This window comes from Rhinoraja longicauda, chromosome 24 (genome assembly GCF_053455715.1).
Source record: "Rhinoraja longicauda isolate Sanriku21f chromosome 24, sRhiLon1.1, whole genome shotgun sequence".
Lineage (NCBI taxonomy): Eukaryota > Metazoa > Chordata > Chondrichthyes > Rajiformes > Arhynchobatidae > Rhinoraja > Rhinoraja longicauda.
This window is the reverse complement of record NC_135976.1, coordinates 28,147,566-28,164,231: the sequence shown is the minus strand read 5'-3', so window position 1 is coordinate 28,164,231 and position 16,666 is coordinate 28,147,566. Positions and strand designations below refer to the sequence as shown.

At 48.1% G+C, this 16,666-nt stretch overlaps 1 protein-coding gene across 1 annotated transcript in view; it reads left to right on the top strand.

The window, feature by feature from the left end:
- The first annotated feature begins 11,410 nt into the window (after nucleotides 1-11,410).
- Nucleotides 11,411-16,666, top strand: part of kcnd3 (potassium voltage-gated channel, Shal-related subfamily, member 3) — a 272,005-nt gene continuing 266,749 nt past the window's right edge. The window contains 4 exon segments of the mRNA XM_078420887.1: nucleotides 11,411-11,434; nucleotides 11,761-11,874; nucleotides 15,354-15,579; nucleotides 15,582-16,539. Coding sequence (XP_078277013.1) covers nucleotides 15,429-15,579; nucleotides 15,582-16,539 — 1,109 coding nt within the window. The 5' untranslated portion in view covers nucleotides 11,411-11,434; nucleotides 11,761-11,874; nucleotides 15,354-15,428.

The following is a 16,666-nucleotide window of genomic DNA, read 5'->3' as shown; positions in this document are numbered from 1 at the left end:
ATTGCTTACAAAACAGCGTCTATTTCAACTGCGCACTACACTCGACAGTCTATGTAAAAATAAATAAAAACTGGAGATGCTAGAGTCGCTCAATGGGCCAGGCATCATCTGCAGAACGAAAAACAGTTTCGGTCTCACAGAGTCAGAGTAATGCTCTGTGATGCTGCAGTTTCAATTGTAGATTTGTTATTGGACCTTGGCAACAGACGAAAAGGTGAGTCTTTTTAATATTATTTATTTTCAGATTTCCATCACCTGCATTTTTTTTGATTTACATTTGTTTCAAAAGAATGTCTTTGAGTTAAAGGAAACCGAGTCTGAAGGAGGGCCTCGACCCGAAACGTCTCCTATTCCTTTCCTCCAGAGATGCTGTCTGACCCACTGAGTCACTCCAACTTTTTGTGCCTACTGACAATCAACATGGTGACTTAGCTGGTAGAGCCGCTGCCCCACAGCCCCGGAGACCTGCGTTCGATCCCTTCCAACCTCGGGTGCTGACTGTACGGAGTTTGCGCGTTCTCCCGGTGACCACATGGGTTTCTTCCAGGTGCTCCAGCTTCCACCCACATCCCAAAGACATGCGGGTTTACGGGCTAATTGGCCTTTGTAAAATTGCCCCTAGTATGTAGGAGGTAGACACAAAATGCTGGAGTAACTCAGCGGGTCAGGCAGCATCTCGGGAGAGAAGGGATGGGAGATGCTGTCTGACCCGCTTAGTCACTCAGGCATTTTGTGTCGACCTTCGTTTTAAACCAGCATCTGCAGTTTTCCTACCTAGTATGTAGGAATTGGATGTAAACGTGGGATCAGCGTGCAGCGTAGGTTTACTAGGTTACTTCCCGGAATGGCGGGACTATCATATGTTGAAAGACTGGAGCGTCTAGGCTTATATACACTGGAATTTAGAAGGATGAGAGGAGATCTTATCGAAACGTATAAGATTATTAAGGGATTGGACACGTTAGAGGCAGGAAACATGTTCTCAATGTTGGGGGAGTCTAGAACAAGGGGCCACAGTTTAAGAATAAGGGGTAGGCCATTTAGAACTGAGGTGAGGAAAAACATTTTCAGTCAGAGAGTTGTGAATCTGTGGAATTCTCTGCCTCAGAAGGCAGTGGAGGCCAATTCTCTGAATGCATTCAAGAGAGAGCTGGATAGAGCTCTTAAGGATAGTGGAGTCAGGGGGTATGGGGAGAAGGCAGGAACGGGGTACTGATTGAGAATGATCAGCCATGATCACATTGAATGGCGGTGCTGGCTCGAAGGGCCGAATGGCCTCCTCCTGCACCTATTGTCTATTGTCTATAAGGTAAAACTAGTGTGAACTGGTGATCAATGGTCAGCATGGACTCGGAGGGTCGAAGAGCCTGCTTCCATGCTGTATCTTTCAATTCAATCAAACACACGATGACTGCAACTACAGCAATGTTTCTTAATGAAAACCAGTGAGGTCTCGATAGAATCCCATGACTTCAGATTACTTATGCGCTCAAAATCAATCTCATTCACTCACACCAGAGTCGTCAATGGGATTAATTGGTAGCAGTATTGTCCAGTTATCTGGAATAGCAATATCATTATGCAGCCCTGAAACTGCACCTGTGTTCTGGGCATGGTGCCTTTAAATAGACAAAGCATTGTGTGCTGATGTGAAAAGTGGATATTAAAGTATCCTCCATAAATCTATACACACCGAGGCTTTGAGGAAAATGAATGTAGGATGACAGAGAGCTATTTTTAGCTCCGTGATGCTATTTTTACTTCTTTTTTTTCCTGCAAGTCCACACACGGTATGTTACATCTGGGAGATTTTTCTGTGAAGCAAGAACGGGGCAGATGGGGGAAGCTCTCGGAGACACAAAGTGAGTGACACAGAGCAGAAAATCCAACCAACCTGTTTAGTAAAACACAATCTGTCAATTGAGCAGGGGCTAGGTGGCAGCACCAGAGAGGCAGGGTTTGAAGTAGCTCCTTCCTTTTTCCCCTGAAGGGCACCTTCAAGCGCTCAGGAGAGTGGCCCACCAAGTCCGCGCCGACCAGCGACCACCCCATACACTAACACTATCCTACACACGAGGGGGAAATTTACAATTTTACCAAAGCCAATTAACCTACCAACCCTTTACGTCTTTGGAGTGTGGGAGGAAACCAGAGCCACCGGAGAAAACCCATGAGGTCACAGCAAGAACATACAGTACAAAGTCTGTACAGACAGCACCCATAACATGCCGTTCCGGGACGTGGAGAGCCGCGCATTGTACAGGCTGGGCTGCTCCTCAAGTTCTGGCTCCATTTTAGCCCTACGCTTTTAATATTTGGGCACCCGGTACAGAGGGGGGAGGGTCGGGAAGGAGGAGGGGGTCTCCCTGTCGGTCTGCTCCTGGGCCCGGCCAAGATGGCCATCCGCGGGTCCTGGCAGCGGGCAGTCAACGGCCTCACAGAGGTCAGCTGCCTACCCCTGTTCCGGGCTTACGTCCGTGCCCGCGTGTCCCTGGAGAGGGAACACGCGGTGTCCACGGGGACTCTGGAGGGCTTCCGGGAACGCTGGTCGCCACGGGGGGTCGAATGTGTTGTTGACAGAGATGGCGGGGTTTTAATGTGATAATTGTTTATTTTGTAAACTGCCGATACAGGCGGCTTTTGTTCGATCACATTTCACTTTGTATGTTTGGGGTTTTTTTGGAATAGAATTTTTATATATATTTAAAAAAAAGGGTCAGGATCGAACCTGGGTCTCTGATGCTGTGAGGCAGCAACTCTACCACAGCACCACTGTGCCACCCCTTTCAATCTGATTGTTTGTGGAAATAAATTAAAAAATCGACAGCATAAAATAAATAAAAAATCAGGATCGACCCTGAGTCTCTGGAGTTGTAAGCAACTCTATCACTGCACCATCCTGCTGTCCAAACTGTGCTGTCTTCTCTCTAAAAAGGTATACAATTGGACTCACACTATGCCGAGTTGACTTGGAATCCAGTGCCGTAAAAAGGACGTGACAGCAGACTTAATAACAACTTTCAAAAAGGAAATGGACATTGGGCAAGTAAGGGGCTCAGAACACGGGACTGAAGGCCGCAGAAAGATTACACTATGCCGACAGGTTAGGATTCATATCAGATTCTCTTTCAACCAGCACAACTCTGTTGCAATGGCAAATTCACATCTCACTTCTCCAAAAGCTTAGCTATAAATGGAAAGACCTTGATAATGAGGGAAGAGGAAAGGGGCATTATAAAGACTTGCTCTCTTGGATATGATCAGGAAACAGATTGGGTTAAATAAGGCTGCACTTCAAAATCAATTGCAAAATCAAGTGTAAAGCTTTGACATGAACTGGGGCAGCAGAACTGAATGCAATTACCTCTTGGTTTAATCCGATCAACATTCATTCTGTCCTGTTATTGGGAACGGTCATCTGGTGACTTTTCCGTTTTTGCAGGTGAAACCAGCAAAAATAATCAATTGTGCAGAAAGGAACTGCAGATGCTGGTACACACCAAAGATAGACACAGAATGCTGGAGTAACTACAGCGGGTCAGGCAGCATCTCTGGAGAAAAAGGAAGGGTGGCGTTTCGGGTTGGGACATGAAAGTAATCAATTTTCATGTTTTCGCTTGTGAGTACCAATTTAATATCTCTGAAAAATTATTTTAAAATCCGCACTGAACTGTGGAAGGATTTCATTATTCAATTCCTTGGTAAATTAAATATTCAACGATATGAATCTTTCTGCGGCCTTTAATCGAGATAGTCCCGCGGTCTTAGCCTACAGCTGTGAAAATGGTTCCCGTACTTGCCCAATGTCCATTTCCTTTTTGAAAGTTATTATTAAGTGCGTTGTCACATCCTTTTTACGGCACTGGATTCCATGTCAACCTGCTGGGAAAGGTTCTTGGAGTCATAGAGCCATAGAGTGATACCGCGTGGAAACAGGCCCTTCGGCTCAACTTGCTCACTTGCCAACATGTCCCAGCTACACCAGTCCCACCTGCCTGCGCTTGGTCCATATCCCTCCAAACCTGTCCTATCCATGTACTTGTCTAACCGTTTCTTAAACGTTGGGGTGGTCCCTGCCTCAGCTACCTCCTCTGGCAGCTTGTTCCATACACGCACCACCCTGCGTGTGAAAAGGTTACCACTAAGATTCTTATTAAATCGTTTCCCATTCACCTTGAACCTATGTCCTCTGGTCCTTGATTCACCTACTCTGGGCAAGAGACCCTGTGTATCTACCCAATGTATTCCTCCGGTGGTTTTATACACCTCTGTAAGATTACCCCTCATCCTCCTGCGCTCCAAGGAATAGAATGCCAGCCTGCACAACCTCTCCCTGTAGCTCCGACCCTCGAGTCCTGGCACCATCCTCGCAACATTCTTCTAATACCCCCCTGGGTTTCTCTCTTCTTTCTCCCTCTTTCGCTACTGCAGGCACCTGTACGAGATGTAAAACTCAAATAATCAGAAACTTTAACTATTCACAGATGGTGTTGGCTCCTGTATGCTTTAAATAATGAATTGCAATGACACTTTCATCCAGCTTGATTTATTATTAAATCTTTCATCACATCTCTTTCAAAACCCTCTTCTGAATCATAAGCAACTCTAACGATCAGTTATATAAACCTCTGCTCTTCCTGGAATATTGTGGTCAGTTCTAGGTAATACAACTCAGAAAGGGAATTTTGAGCTTGGTAAAAAGGCAGTGTGGGTTCACACAGTAACCTTAGCCCTGAATGCTTGTAATATGTGGGCAGGTTGAATAGATTGGGAATAGATAGATGGATGGATAGTTGGATAAATAATGGAAACAGGCTCTTCAGCCCATTGACTGCACACCGGCCATCTATCATCCATTCATACTAGTTCTATGTTACCCCACTTCCACATCCATTCCCTGCACATTTAGGCCCATTTTCCTCCAAAGCCAATTTAGCTACAAATCCACTTGTACGTGGGATGTGGGAGGAAAAACGAGCACCAGGAAAAAGCCCATTGAGAAGAATGTGCTTGCAAACTCCACACGGACAGAACCCAAGGTTAGGATCTAACCTGGGGACTACGGGTCGATTATCTGTGCCATTGAGCCTCCCTCCAGTTGTTCAATATTCCCTCGAGGACTAAGAGGTTTTTGCTACTCAAGATCATTTTTAGTGCTGGAGAACCAAGCGTGGAAATAAACCCTAGCATTTTGCTGAGGGCTTTTGCCAGGATTGTCCCGTCTGAAGAAGGGTCTCGACCCGAAACATCACCCATTCCTTCTCTCCAGAGATGTTGCCTGTCCCGCTGAGTTACTCCAGCATTTTGTGCCTACCTTCGATTTGAACCAGCGTCTGCAGTTCTCTCCTACACATTTTGTTCCATTCAATCATGTTTTTATATGCACAACCTCAGATCTCTTTGTTCCTTTGAAGTCAGTTAGAAAACTAAGGACAGATCCAACCGAAATTTGTGGGATAATTAAAATTTTAATGCAGTGAATTGAGAGAATGTGCCTGACCTGTCGTGGAACTCTACACAGGAAGATGCAAAGGCATTAGGACATCATGTTGTGAAAGCCTTCTCCATTTACATATTGAGGAAATTTATTGAAGTGAATTCCAGTTCAGAATTTCCTCACAAATTGATGGGGGGTTTTTTTTTTGTTCAGCAATAGCTTTCCAATGTTGAAAATCCAAGTGTGGAAAAATTAGGTTATGCAGCAACTTGGCCAAAATTTCAATTGAGTATATTGGTGGCAGAATGACGTAGCGGTAGAGTTGCTGCCTTGGAGCGCCAGAGACCCAGGTTCGATCCTGACTACAGGTGCTTGTCTGTGCGGAGTTTGTACGTTCTCCCCGTGACCTGTGTGGGTTTTCTACAGGATCTCCAGTTTCCTCCCACACTCCAAGACGAGCAGGTTTTGTACGCTAATTGGCTTGGTGTCATTGTAAATTGTCCCTAGTGTGTGTAGGATAGAGTAAGTGTATGGGCATCGCTGGTCAGCATGGACTCGGTGGGCCGAAGGACCTGGTTCCACACTGTATCTCTAAACTAAACTAAACTAAAGTGTATTACTGCTGCACTTAGAGGCTAAGGAGATATCAAGTCTCATGTATTCCGAGACCAATGGTTCAATGGTGCTTTTGTTCTCACATGCGCGAAGTCCAAACACACAGTGAAAGTCGTTTCTTACAAACAGTCCTGTAGAGTATTGCCATGCCCAAGCACACCCCCGATTAACAAGTATACAGAAATAGTTCAATGATCCCGTATGAAGAGAGCACCATCTTTTGACACCATTTTCAGAATCCAGTCCACGTTCTAGTTGTTATGAGCGTGGTCAGGAAGAAAACACACTTGGCTATGTAAACACAAAATGCTGGAGTAACTCAGCAGGTCAGGCAGCATCTCAGGAGAGAAGGAATGGTCTTGATCCAAACGTCACCCAGGCTTGCGATCATTCACCAAAACTACATATCATTGCAAGCGCGAAAGAAGGCAGGTTTCTGAAGAATTGAATAATCCAACATATTCTCTTTTCAGCTCGAGACTCTTCTTCTGAAGAAGGGTCTCGACCCGAAACGTCACCCATTCCTTCTCTGCTGAGATGCTGCCTGACCTGCTGAGTTACTCCAGCATTTTGTGAATAAATACCATTCGATTTGTACCAGCATCTGCAGTTATTTTCTTATACTATTTGGCTATGTAAATGTCATTTTGGGGTCAGGATCTGGAATAGAATTATACCATGAGACACAGGGCTCTGTAATGTGCAGAGTGGACTCATAAGTTTTGTAAACCAGCATCTGCAGTTCCCTTCTACATATTTTGTCTGCTCCACTGTGGAATCTCCTTAAGGTATGCCTACTTTGAAGAAGTTCTCCTCCTCTGTCCATTGAGAATTCTGCAACACCCTCATTCATCCCTTCACTCCCCCTCTCCTCTCTCTTCTTCCCTGCCTCCTCCTCTCCCCTTCCCCGTCTTAGAAACATATAGAAAAAAAATAGGTGCAGGAGTAGGCCATTTGGCCCTTCGAGCCATTCAATATGATCATGGCTGATCATCTAAAATCAGTACCCCGTTCCTGCTTTCTCCCCATATCCCTTGATTCCTTTAACACTAAGAGCTAAATCTAACTTCCCCCTCACTTTCCTCCTAATTGCCCCCCTTTCTTTTCTCCTGCCCCCCTTTTCCTTCGTACCCCATCACCCTCCCTCTCTCCTAATCACAGCTTAAGGATAAGGGGGAAGTCTTTTAGGACCGAGACGAGAAAACATTTCTTCACACAGAGAGTGGTGAGTCTGTGGAATTCTCTGCCACAGAAGGTAGTTGAGGCCAGTTCATTGGCTATATTTAAGAGGGAGTTAGATGTGGCCCTTTTTGCTAAAGGGATCAGAGGGTATGGAGAGAAGGCAGGTACGGGATACTGAGCTGGATGATCAGCCATGATCATATTGAATGGCGGTGCAGGCTCGAAGGGCCGAATGGCCTACTCCTGCACATATTTTCTATGTTTCTATGTTTCTAATCCCCTCTTCCACCTCTTTCCTTTCCTTCTTGCACCCATCCCCTCTAAACAATCATTCGTTGTTTCGATTGAATTTTATAATTAAAGTGAATGTTACACCAGTACTGGCAGTTAATGCGAATAATATTATGTTTAAAGATATGTAAAAGGAAGACTTCTACTAATGAATTGCAGTAAGTTCAAACATCCTTCCAGCCGACAATCAATGCTCCCAGTTCAGTTTCACTCATTAGCAGGTCAGATAATTGTTTTATCAAGACAACCTTGAATTAAATTTCATTTGTTCAGTGAAATTAAAACCGAAGACCATCATCCCTCGCAGGGTTGTAGTACATCCTTCACTCTGGAGCCCTGGTTTGCTTGGAAATGCAATTTGTGTCCCGTGTGAGTTATTAACAGAGGCCGCCTTTTGTCTGTAGAAGATTCCTTCTCCGCTTGACAATACCAAATCGTCCTTCTATTAATTTGCAATGGGTTTGCAATCGCATTTGTAGAGAATTGCTTGCTAATGGGGTTGGCAAGATTTAATGAACAAGGGGGGGGGGGGGGGGGGAGAAGAGGGGGGGAGGAGGAAGGGGGGAAGGAAGGGGGGGTAAGGGGGAGTAAGGGGGGGGTAGGGGGGGGGTAAGGGGTAGAGGAGGATATCGCTGCTTCACAATGCACGGTGGCGCAGCGGTAGAGTTGCTGAGACCCGGGTTCGATCCTGACTTCAGGGGTACTGAGTCTGTCCGCTCTCCCTGTGACCGCGTGGGTTAGGTTTCCTCCCACACTCCAAAGACATGCAGGTTTGCAGGTTTATTGGCTTGGGCAAAGATTGTAAATTATCCCTGTCTGTGTGTGTGTGTGTGTGTGTGTGTGTGTTGGATAGTATTAGTGTGCAATGGTCGCTGGTGGTCGGCACGGACTCGGTGGGCCGAAGGGCCTGTTTCCGCGCTGCATCTCAAAGCTAAATCTTGCTCATCCACCCGCGGCAAGGATTGACAATTACTTAAAGGAGTTACAGACAGAGTTAAACGACGGCTATACAAATGCAAACTGCGCCATCTGGCTTTGTCTAAGTTACCGCGCACAATTTACCCTTTGCAACGTAATATAATCAACTCAACATAAAACGCGCGCACAACATAAAGTATTTTCAAAGTACAGATCACTGGTACTGACCCTTACACGTTGCTTCTACAGTATTCAAGCAATATTATTTAAACTCAGCAAGAGTTTTGGAAACATAGAAACAAAGAACTGCAGGTGCTGGTTTATACCAAAACAGACACAAAGTGCTGGAGGAACTCGGCGGGTCAGGCAGCATCTCTGGTGATGTTGTGGGGGGAGAGGGGGGGCAGATGGGGGGGGAGAGGGGGGGGAGGGGGGAGAGAGAGGGGGGGAGAGAGGAGGGGGGAGGGGGGGAGAGAGAAGGGGGGAGAGAGAAGGGGGGAGAGAGAAGGGGGGAGAGAGAAGGGGGGAGAGAGAAGGGGGGAGAGAGAAGGGGGGAGAGAGAAGGGGGGAGAGAGAAGGGGGGAGAGAGAAGGGGGGAGAGAGAAGGGGGAGAGAGAAGGGGGGAGAGAGAAGGGGGGAGAGAGAAGGGGGGAGAGAGAAGGGGGGAGAGAGAAGGGGGAGAGAGAAGGGGGGAGAGAGAAGGTCGGAGAGAGAGGGGTGAGGGGGGGAGAGAGGGGGAGAGGGGTGAGGGGGGGTGGGGAGGGAAGGGGGGTGGGGAGGGAGGGGGGAGAGGAGGAGAGGGGGAGGGGAGGGGAGGAGAGGGGGGAGGAGAGGGGGAGGAGAGGGGGGAGAGGGGGGGAGGTGGAGAGGAGGGGGGAGGGAGATGCTGGAGGTGAGAAAAGACCGGGCAATAAAATGAACTAGGCATCGATGAACAATCCATTCCAAACTTTACTTGCCCCTTTCCATTCTGAGACCCTGAATTAGTTGCCAATTTCCATGATGTGGATGACAAGGAGCCGCATGTGCTGGTTTACAAGGGGAAAAAAACCCACAAAGTGCTGGAGGAACTCGGCGGGTCAGTCAGCATCTCTGAAGAACGTGGATAGGTGACGCTGTCGGTCTGAAGAAGGGTCCCGGCATGAAACATCACCCATCCATGTTCTCCACAGATGCTGCCTGACCCGCTGAGTAACTCTGAGTCTTTTCCCTTACCTATTTCTTACTTTAGAATGGCAATTTTCACACGTGTTGGATATTATTATAAAAAGCAGCGTCCCTTTCTTGTCCTAGATTTCGTTTCCCGCTGTACCATGTGATGACTTTGTACCACGTTTTCCGCTGTACCATGTGATGAATTTGTACCACGTTTCCCGCTGTACCATGTGATGAATTTGTACCACGTTTCCCGCTGTACCATGTGATGACTTTGCCTGGCACACAAGAACAAACAAATATTTTAAAAAATCACTGCGAACGGGGGGGGGGGATCTGATATCATCAGTTCAACTGCGTTGAGACTTCCTCAGATAACAACGCTCCAGGACGGATTGGAAACATAGAAGCATAGAAAGTAGTTGCAGGAGTAGGCCATTCGGCCCTCCGAGCCAGCACCGCCATTCAATATGACCATGGCTGTTCATCCAGAATCAGTTCCCCGTTCCTGCATTTTCCCCATATCCCTTGATTCCCTTAGCCCTAAGAGCTCTATCTAACTCTCCCCCTCTTGATTATGTATTGATTGATTGCAAGCACCGTTCTCCTTGGGGAGCAAGAGATAGTTTTCTGCTCATGACAACTCCGCAAACAAGGCCGTAAGATCATGAGTTTATAGCAGCAGAACTAGGCCGTTCGTCCCATCTAGTCTACCCCCGCCATTCAATCATGGCTGATCTATCTCTCCGTCCTAACCTGTAGATTAGTGTAATGGTGTCACTCATGTTATGCGTCATGCTTTTATAGTTACGCCCCTTTAGCTTTTGAGTGACCACTGCTTGCGAGATTGGGGTTAGTGTAAGTGGAGCGTGTCGGTCGTGCTTGCTAGTCTTTGGATCGTTATCCAGGTGTAAGCGTAGGTTTACTAGGTTAATTCCCGGAATGGCGGGACTATCATATGTTGAAAGACTAGAGCGACTAGGCTTGTATTCACTGGAATTTAGAAGGATGAGAGGAGATCTTATCGAAACGTATAAGATTATTAAGGAGTTGGACACGTTCGAGGCAGGAAACATGTTCCCAATGTTGGGGGAGTCCAGAACAAGGGGCCACAGTTTAAGAATAAGGGGTAGGCCATTTAGAACTGAGTTGAGGAAAATCTTTTTCAGTCAGAGAGTTGTGAATCTGTGGAATTCTCTGCCTCAAAAGGCAGTGGAGGCCAATTTTCTGAATGCATTCAATAGAGAGCTGGGTAGAGCTCTTAAGGATAGTGGAGTCAGGGGGGTATGGGGAGAAGGCAGGAACGGGGTACTGATTGAGAATGATCAGCCATGATCACATTGAATGGCGGTGCTGGCTCGAAGGGCCGAATGGCCTGCTCCTGCACCTATTGTCTATAGTCTATTGTCTACTGTCTATTGTAAGGCTTCTGTTATTATACGGTCACCACAACATAACCCCTCTCTCCTGCCTTCTCCCCGACACCCGCACCAATCCAGAACCTCTCTATCTCTCCTTATAAACAACTAACAAACGCCGAGAAATCAATGGAACGATCTGACTCCGGAGGTGAATTGAGCGGTATAAATAAACCAGAGAATTTGCTGCTTTGACTGAGCCCAGGAAAGACGTTCAAATGAGAATTCATTCTGATTTACCAGGACTGTAGAGGGCACCGCTGACATTAGCAAGGAGTGGTTTCGGCATTGCATGCATTTATTCAAGGACTTTTCACAGCATTTATACATGTTTTTTACAAAGTGTGAGAGCCTTATCAACGTTGTCCGTCGTTTCGAGGCAAGCGCCCATTTCTTACACTGGTGGTTGACAGAACAGGTGAGTCAGAATACACTTCCACCCCACCCCCCTCCCCTCCCACCACCGCTCACACCCCCTGTAATTTTACAATCAATACTGTGCCATGCTACCACAACCAGAGAGCAGTGTTAAACTACTGTCTGCCTCTTCGATCACCGTCGGAACTATCTTTGATCGGACTTTGCTGGCTTTACCTTGCACTAAACGCGACTTCCTTCTCGTATATCTATCTGTACGCTGTAAAGGGCTCGATTGTAATCGTGTATTGTCTTTCCGCTGGCTGGTCAGCGGGCAACAACAACAACAACAACAACAAAAAAGCTTTTAGCTGTACCCCGGTATAGGTGACACTAAACTAAACTGAACCTGGACTGCCAAGCCAACGTTGAAAGGAAAGGCGATCGACAAATCAGAGGAGAAATTTCAGCACCGTCGCTCTCCGAGGTCCTGCAAGGAAGGTGAGTTTACGGCCGCGGGTATATATTCCCTTTATATGCGTAGAGGAATGGTTTGGGTCGATGGAAAAATAACGGTGCCCCGGCGCCTGTAAATATAAACTAACCGCACTCCTCGCGTACACTTCCAGCTAACAGGTTGAGCCTTCGATATGCACAAAAAGCTGGAGTAACTCAGCGGGACAGGCAGCGCAGCGTCTCTGGAGAGAAGGAACGGGTGACATTTCGGGCCGAGACTCTCCTTAAGAATTAGGAGAGTGAGACACACACACACACACACAGACACAAACACACACACACACACACACACACACACACACACACACACACACACACACACACACACAGATAAGGAAGGGTAAGGTGTAAAAACAAGACCAAGGAAACAAGGATTTTTTTTTCACACAGAGAGTGGTGAATCTGTGGAATTCTCTGCCACAGAAGGTAGTTGAGGCCAGTTCATTGGCTATATTTACGAGGGAGTTAGATGTGGCCCTTGTGGCTAAAGGGATCAGGGGGTATGGAGAGAAGGCAGGTACAGGTTACTGAGCTGGATGATCAGCCATGATCATATTGAATGGCGGTGCAGGCTCGAAGGGCCGAATGGCCTACTCCTGCACCTATTTTCTATGTTTCTATTGAGCCTTTATCTATGTGTCTCACGCCTCTTTGCCTCTTTATCTCTGTCCATCTCTCTCTCTCTCTCTCTCTCTCTCTCTCTCTCTCTCTCTCTCTCTCTCTCTCTCTCTCTCTCTCTCTCTCTCTCTCTCTCTCTCTCTCTCTCACTCTCTCTCTCACTCTCTCTCACTCTCTCTCTCTCTCTCTCTCTCTCTCTCTCTCTCTCTCTCTCTCTCCCTGTCTTTCTCGCCCCCCCCCTCTCTCCCCTCCCCCCCCCCCCCTCTATCAGTCCAGGCGCGATGGGTGCAGCGGTACAGAGGCACGGTCAAAGCCACTGCCGATCATCCCAGACTAGACATGCCATCACTGACGCCGACCCGCCTATCGCGCCCGTGCCATTTAAAGTAGAGAAGGGGCGAGCGGGGTAGCCAAGAAGTCAAACATCCAGAAATCGTAATCCCACATGAGCCTGTTGTTTGAGTCGGCGAGCGGAGTGAAGGGGAAGCGGTACGTGACGGGGAAATAGAAAGGAAAAATTAAAACCAGTGTCGCGGTGGGTGATGGAACGCTAACTCCGAGTTTTCACCACTTGCCGCTCTACCTTCGTCGTTTCTGCGGGGATTTACCTTTCCGTTTCGAGAGTTTGCCAACGGTTCATTTGTCGGTCGGGAAAAAAAAATTGGCATTGTCACTGAAACTCGGAGTCCCCCTGCCCTCCCCAAGGTAAGCTCTATCCGGGTGGCGTTTGGTCGATGTCAATAAATACAAGAGAACCCACCGCACGCTCTGCTCCGAACTTCCTTGCTTAGATTTTCTTTCTGGAGGGGGTTTCTCCGTCTCCGAGCTCTGCCTGTGCATGGACGCGAGAGACAAAGTGCACATGCATCACGTATGTAGTAGTAGAGAGGAACTGCAGATGCTGGGGATGACACAGAAAGCTGGAGCGACTCAGCGGGTCGGGGCTGCATCTCCGGAGAAAAAGGGACGGGTCGTGACTCACGTTCCGGGTCGAGACCCTTCTTCAGACTGAGAGCCGGGGGAGAGGGAACACGAGCGATATGGAAAAAGGTGCGAAAAAAACCCAAACGCAGGAAAGGTGCGCAAAAGGACAAATCAACGATGATCAAGGAATGATGGAGCATTTAATAAAATGATGGGTCAGTTAATGACATTTATGTTACGGTGGACCGTTGAGTTGCTCCAGCACTCTGTGTCTATCTTTGGTATAAACCAGCATCTACAATTCTTTGTTTCTATGCATGTGCCCTTGGGAAGTTTAATGCCTTTTTTTGCCGGGGGGGGGGGGGGGGGGTTAAATGTAGTGTCCTCTAGCGTGGGTCATCTCCCATCGGAGTCTCCTTCGATTTCCCTTCGCGAGATGCATGTCCTTCACGGGGCGAGTAACGTCGTCGGAGGGCAACAATGGAACATCAGTGAGTTCGGAGAGAAAAGGTTGTCTTAAAATATCCAGTGCACGAATTAGTTTTTTGTTTTTTTTAAAGAACTGTGGAGAGTATTGAATTCATTTGGAATCCGCTTGGAATGTATAAAATCATGAGAGGAATAGATCGGGTAGACGCACAAAGTGTATTTTGCCCAGAGTAAGGGAATCGAGAACCGCAGGACATGGGGTTTAAGGCGAAGGGGGGAAGGTTTAATAGGAATCTGAGGGGTAACTTTTTCAAACAAAGGGTGGCGGGTGTCTGGAACAAGCTGCCGGAGGAGGTAGTTGAGGCTGGGACTATCGCAACGTTTAAGAAACAAGTAGACAGGATAGGACAGGTCTCGAGGGATATGGGCCATACGCAGGGAGGTGGAACTAGTGTAGTTGGGACATGTTGGTCGGTGTGGGCAAGTTGGGGCCGAAGGGCCTGTCTCCACGCTGTGTGACTCTACCTCTGGTTCTGTAAATCTAAAGTTCAAGTCAGTGTTTTAGCTGAGTTGTTCGCTGTGCTGTGCACTTGTATCGTGACTGCACGTACATTTGTCACAATTGCCAATGACCGAGTGATAACTTTGTCGCGCCGGGATTGATGAGGAGTGATTTTTTTAAGAAGGGGATTGTTTTTCTTTTGGTTGAGACAAAAAAGCTGGAGAAACTCAGCGGGACAGGCAGCATCTCTGAAGGGAAGGAATGGGTGACGTTTCGGGTCGATGCCGTTCTTCAGACTGCGAGGCACAGAAATAAGGAAGGGTAAAAGGTGTGAAAACGAGACATCAAAGGAGACGGGGGGTCAAGGAAAATGCAGAATATATCATTGTTAGCTAAGAGAATGTGACAACGAAGCACACAGAGATAAAATGTAACCTGGACCACCGTCAGACCATGATCATGAAAAATGTTCTTATCTCTTCTTATCTCTGTGTCTCCCTCTCCATTGACTCTCAGTCTGAAGAAGGGTCTCGACCCGAAACGACACCCATTCCATCTCCAGAGATGCTGCCTGTCCCGCTGAGTTACTCTAGCGTTTTGTGTCCTTCCACACCCCCAAAGACATAGAAACATAGAAACATAGAAAATAGGTGCAGGAGTAGGCCATTCGGCCCTTCGAGCCTGCACCGCCATTCAATATGATCATGGCTGATCATCCAGCTCAGTAACCTGTACCTGCCTTCTCTCCATACCCCCTGATCCCTTTAGCCACAAGGGCCACATCTAACTCCCTCTTAAATATAGCCAATGAACTGGCCTCAACTACCTGGCCTCAAGACGTGCAGGTTTGTAGGTTGATTGGCTTGGGCAAAGACTGTAAATTGTCCCCAGTGTGTGTAGGGTTGTGTCTTCTATCTTCGGTGTAAACCGGCATCTGCACTCCCTTTCCTTTTCATGTTTTTTTCCCCTTCCTTTTGGCTTTCTGTTCTAGATGTTGCCTGATCGCCCCAGAAGTCGGCTTTAACCAGAAGCCGCTCTGTCGCCTTCCAATCCATTCGGTGTCACCATGGCGGCCGGCGTCGCGGCCTGGCTACCATTCGCCAGGGCCGCTGCCATAGGATGGATGCCCGTCGCAAATTGCCCCATGCCCCTCGCCCCGGGCGACAAGAACAAGAAACAGGACGAGCTCCTCATCATCAACGTGAGCGGCCGGCGCTTCAAACTTGGAAGAACACATTGGAGCGTTTCCCGGACACGCTCCTGGGCAGCAGCGAGAAGGACTTCTTCTTCCACGAAGAGAGCAAGGAGTACTTCTTTGACCGGGACCCCGACATCTTCAGGAACGTGTTGAATTTTTACAGGACGGGCAAGCTGCACTACCCGCGACACGAGTGCATCTGCGCCTACGACGAGGAGCTGGCCTTCTTCGGCATCATCCCCGAGATCGTCGGCGATTGCTGCTACGAAGAGTACAAGGACAGGAAGAGGGAGAACGCGGACAGGCTGCTGGACGACAGTGACAACGAGAACAAGGCGGAGGGCAACCTCCCGAACCGCACCTACCGCCAGACTATGTGGAGGGCCTTCGAGAACCCGCACACCAGCACGTTGGCCTTGGTGTTTTACTATGTCACCGGCTTCTTCATCGCGGTGTCGGTCATCACCAACGTGGTGGAGACCGTCCCTTGCGGCATCGGGCCGGTGGAGGTGAAGGAGCTGCCGTGCGGGGAGCAGTACGGGGTAGCCTTCTTCTGCCTGGACACGGCTTGTGTCATGATCTTCACGGTCGAGTACCTCCTCCGCCTGTTCGCGGCCCCCAGCCGCTACCGGTTCATGAGGAGCGTGATGAGCATCATCGACGTCGTGGCCATCATGCCTTACTACATTGGCCTGGTGATGACCAACAACGAGGACGTGAGCGGCGCATTCGTGACCCTCCGCGTCTTTCGAGTCTTCCGGATTTTCAAGTTCTCTCGCCATTCCCAAGGCCTGAGGATCCTGGGTTACACCCTGAAGAGTTGCGCCTCCGAACTTGGATTCCTCCTGTTTTCCCTCACCATGGCCATCATTATCTTTGCCACCGTGATGTTCTACGCCGAGAAAGGATCGACGCACAGCAAGTTTACAAGCATCCCCGCATCCTTTTGGTATACAATTGTCACCATGACAACTCTCGGGTAAGACCTAAACTTTTTCTCATATTGGATTTCCATGTTGCCTTTGTATGTGTGTGTGTGTGTGTGTGTGTGTGTGTGTGTGTGTGTGTTAAACATACACTTTCGAACACTGTCTGTCTGTTCTCTC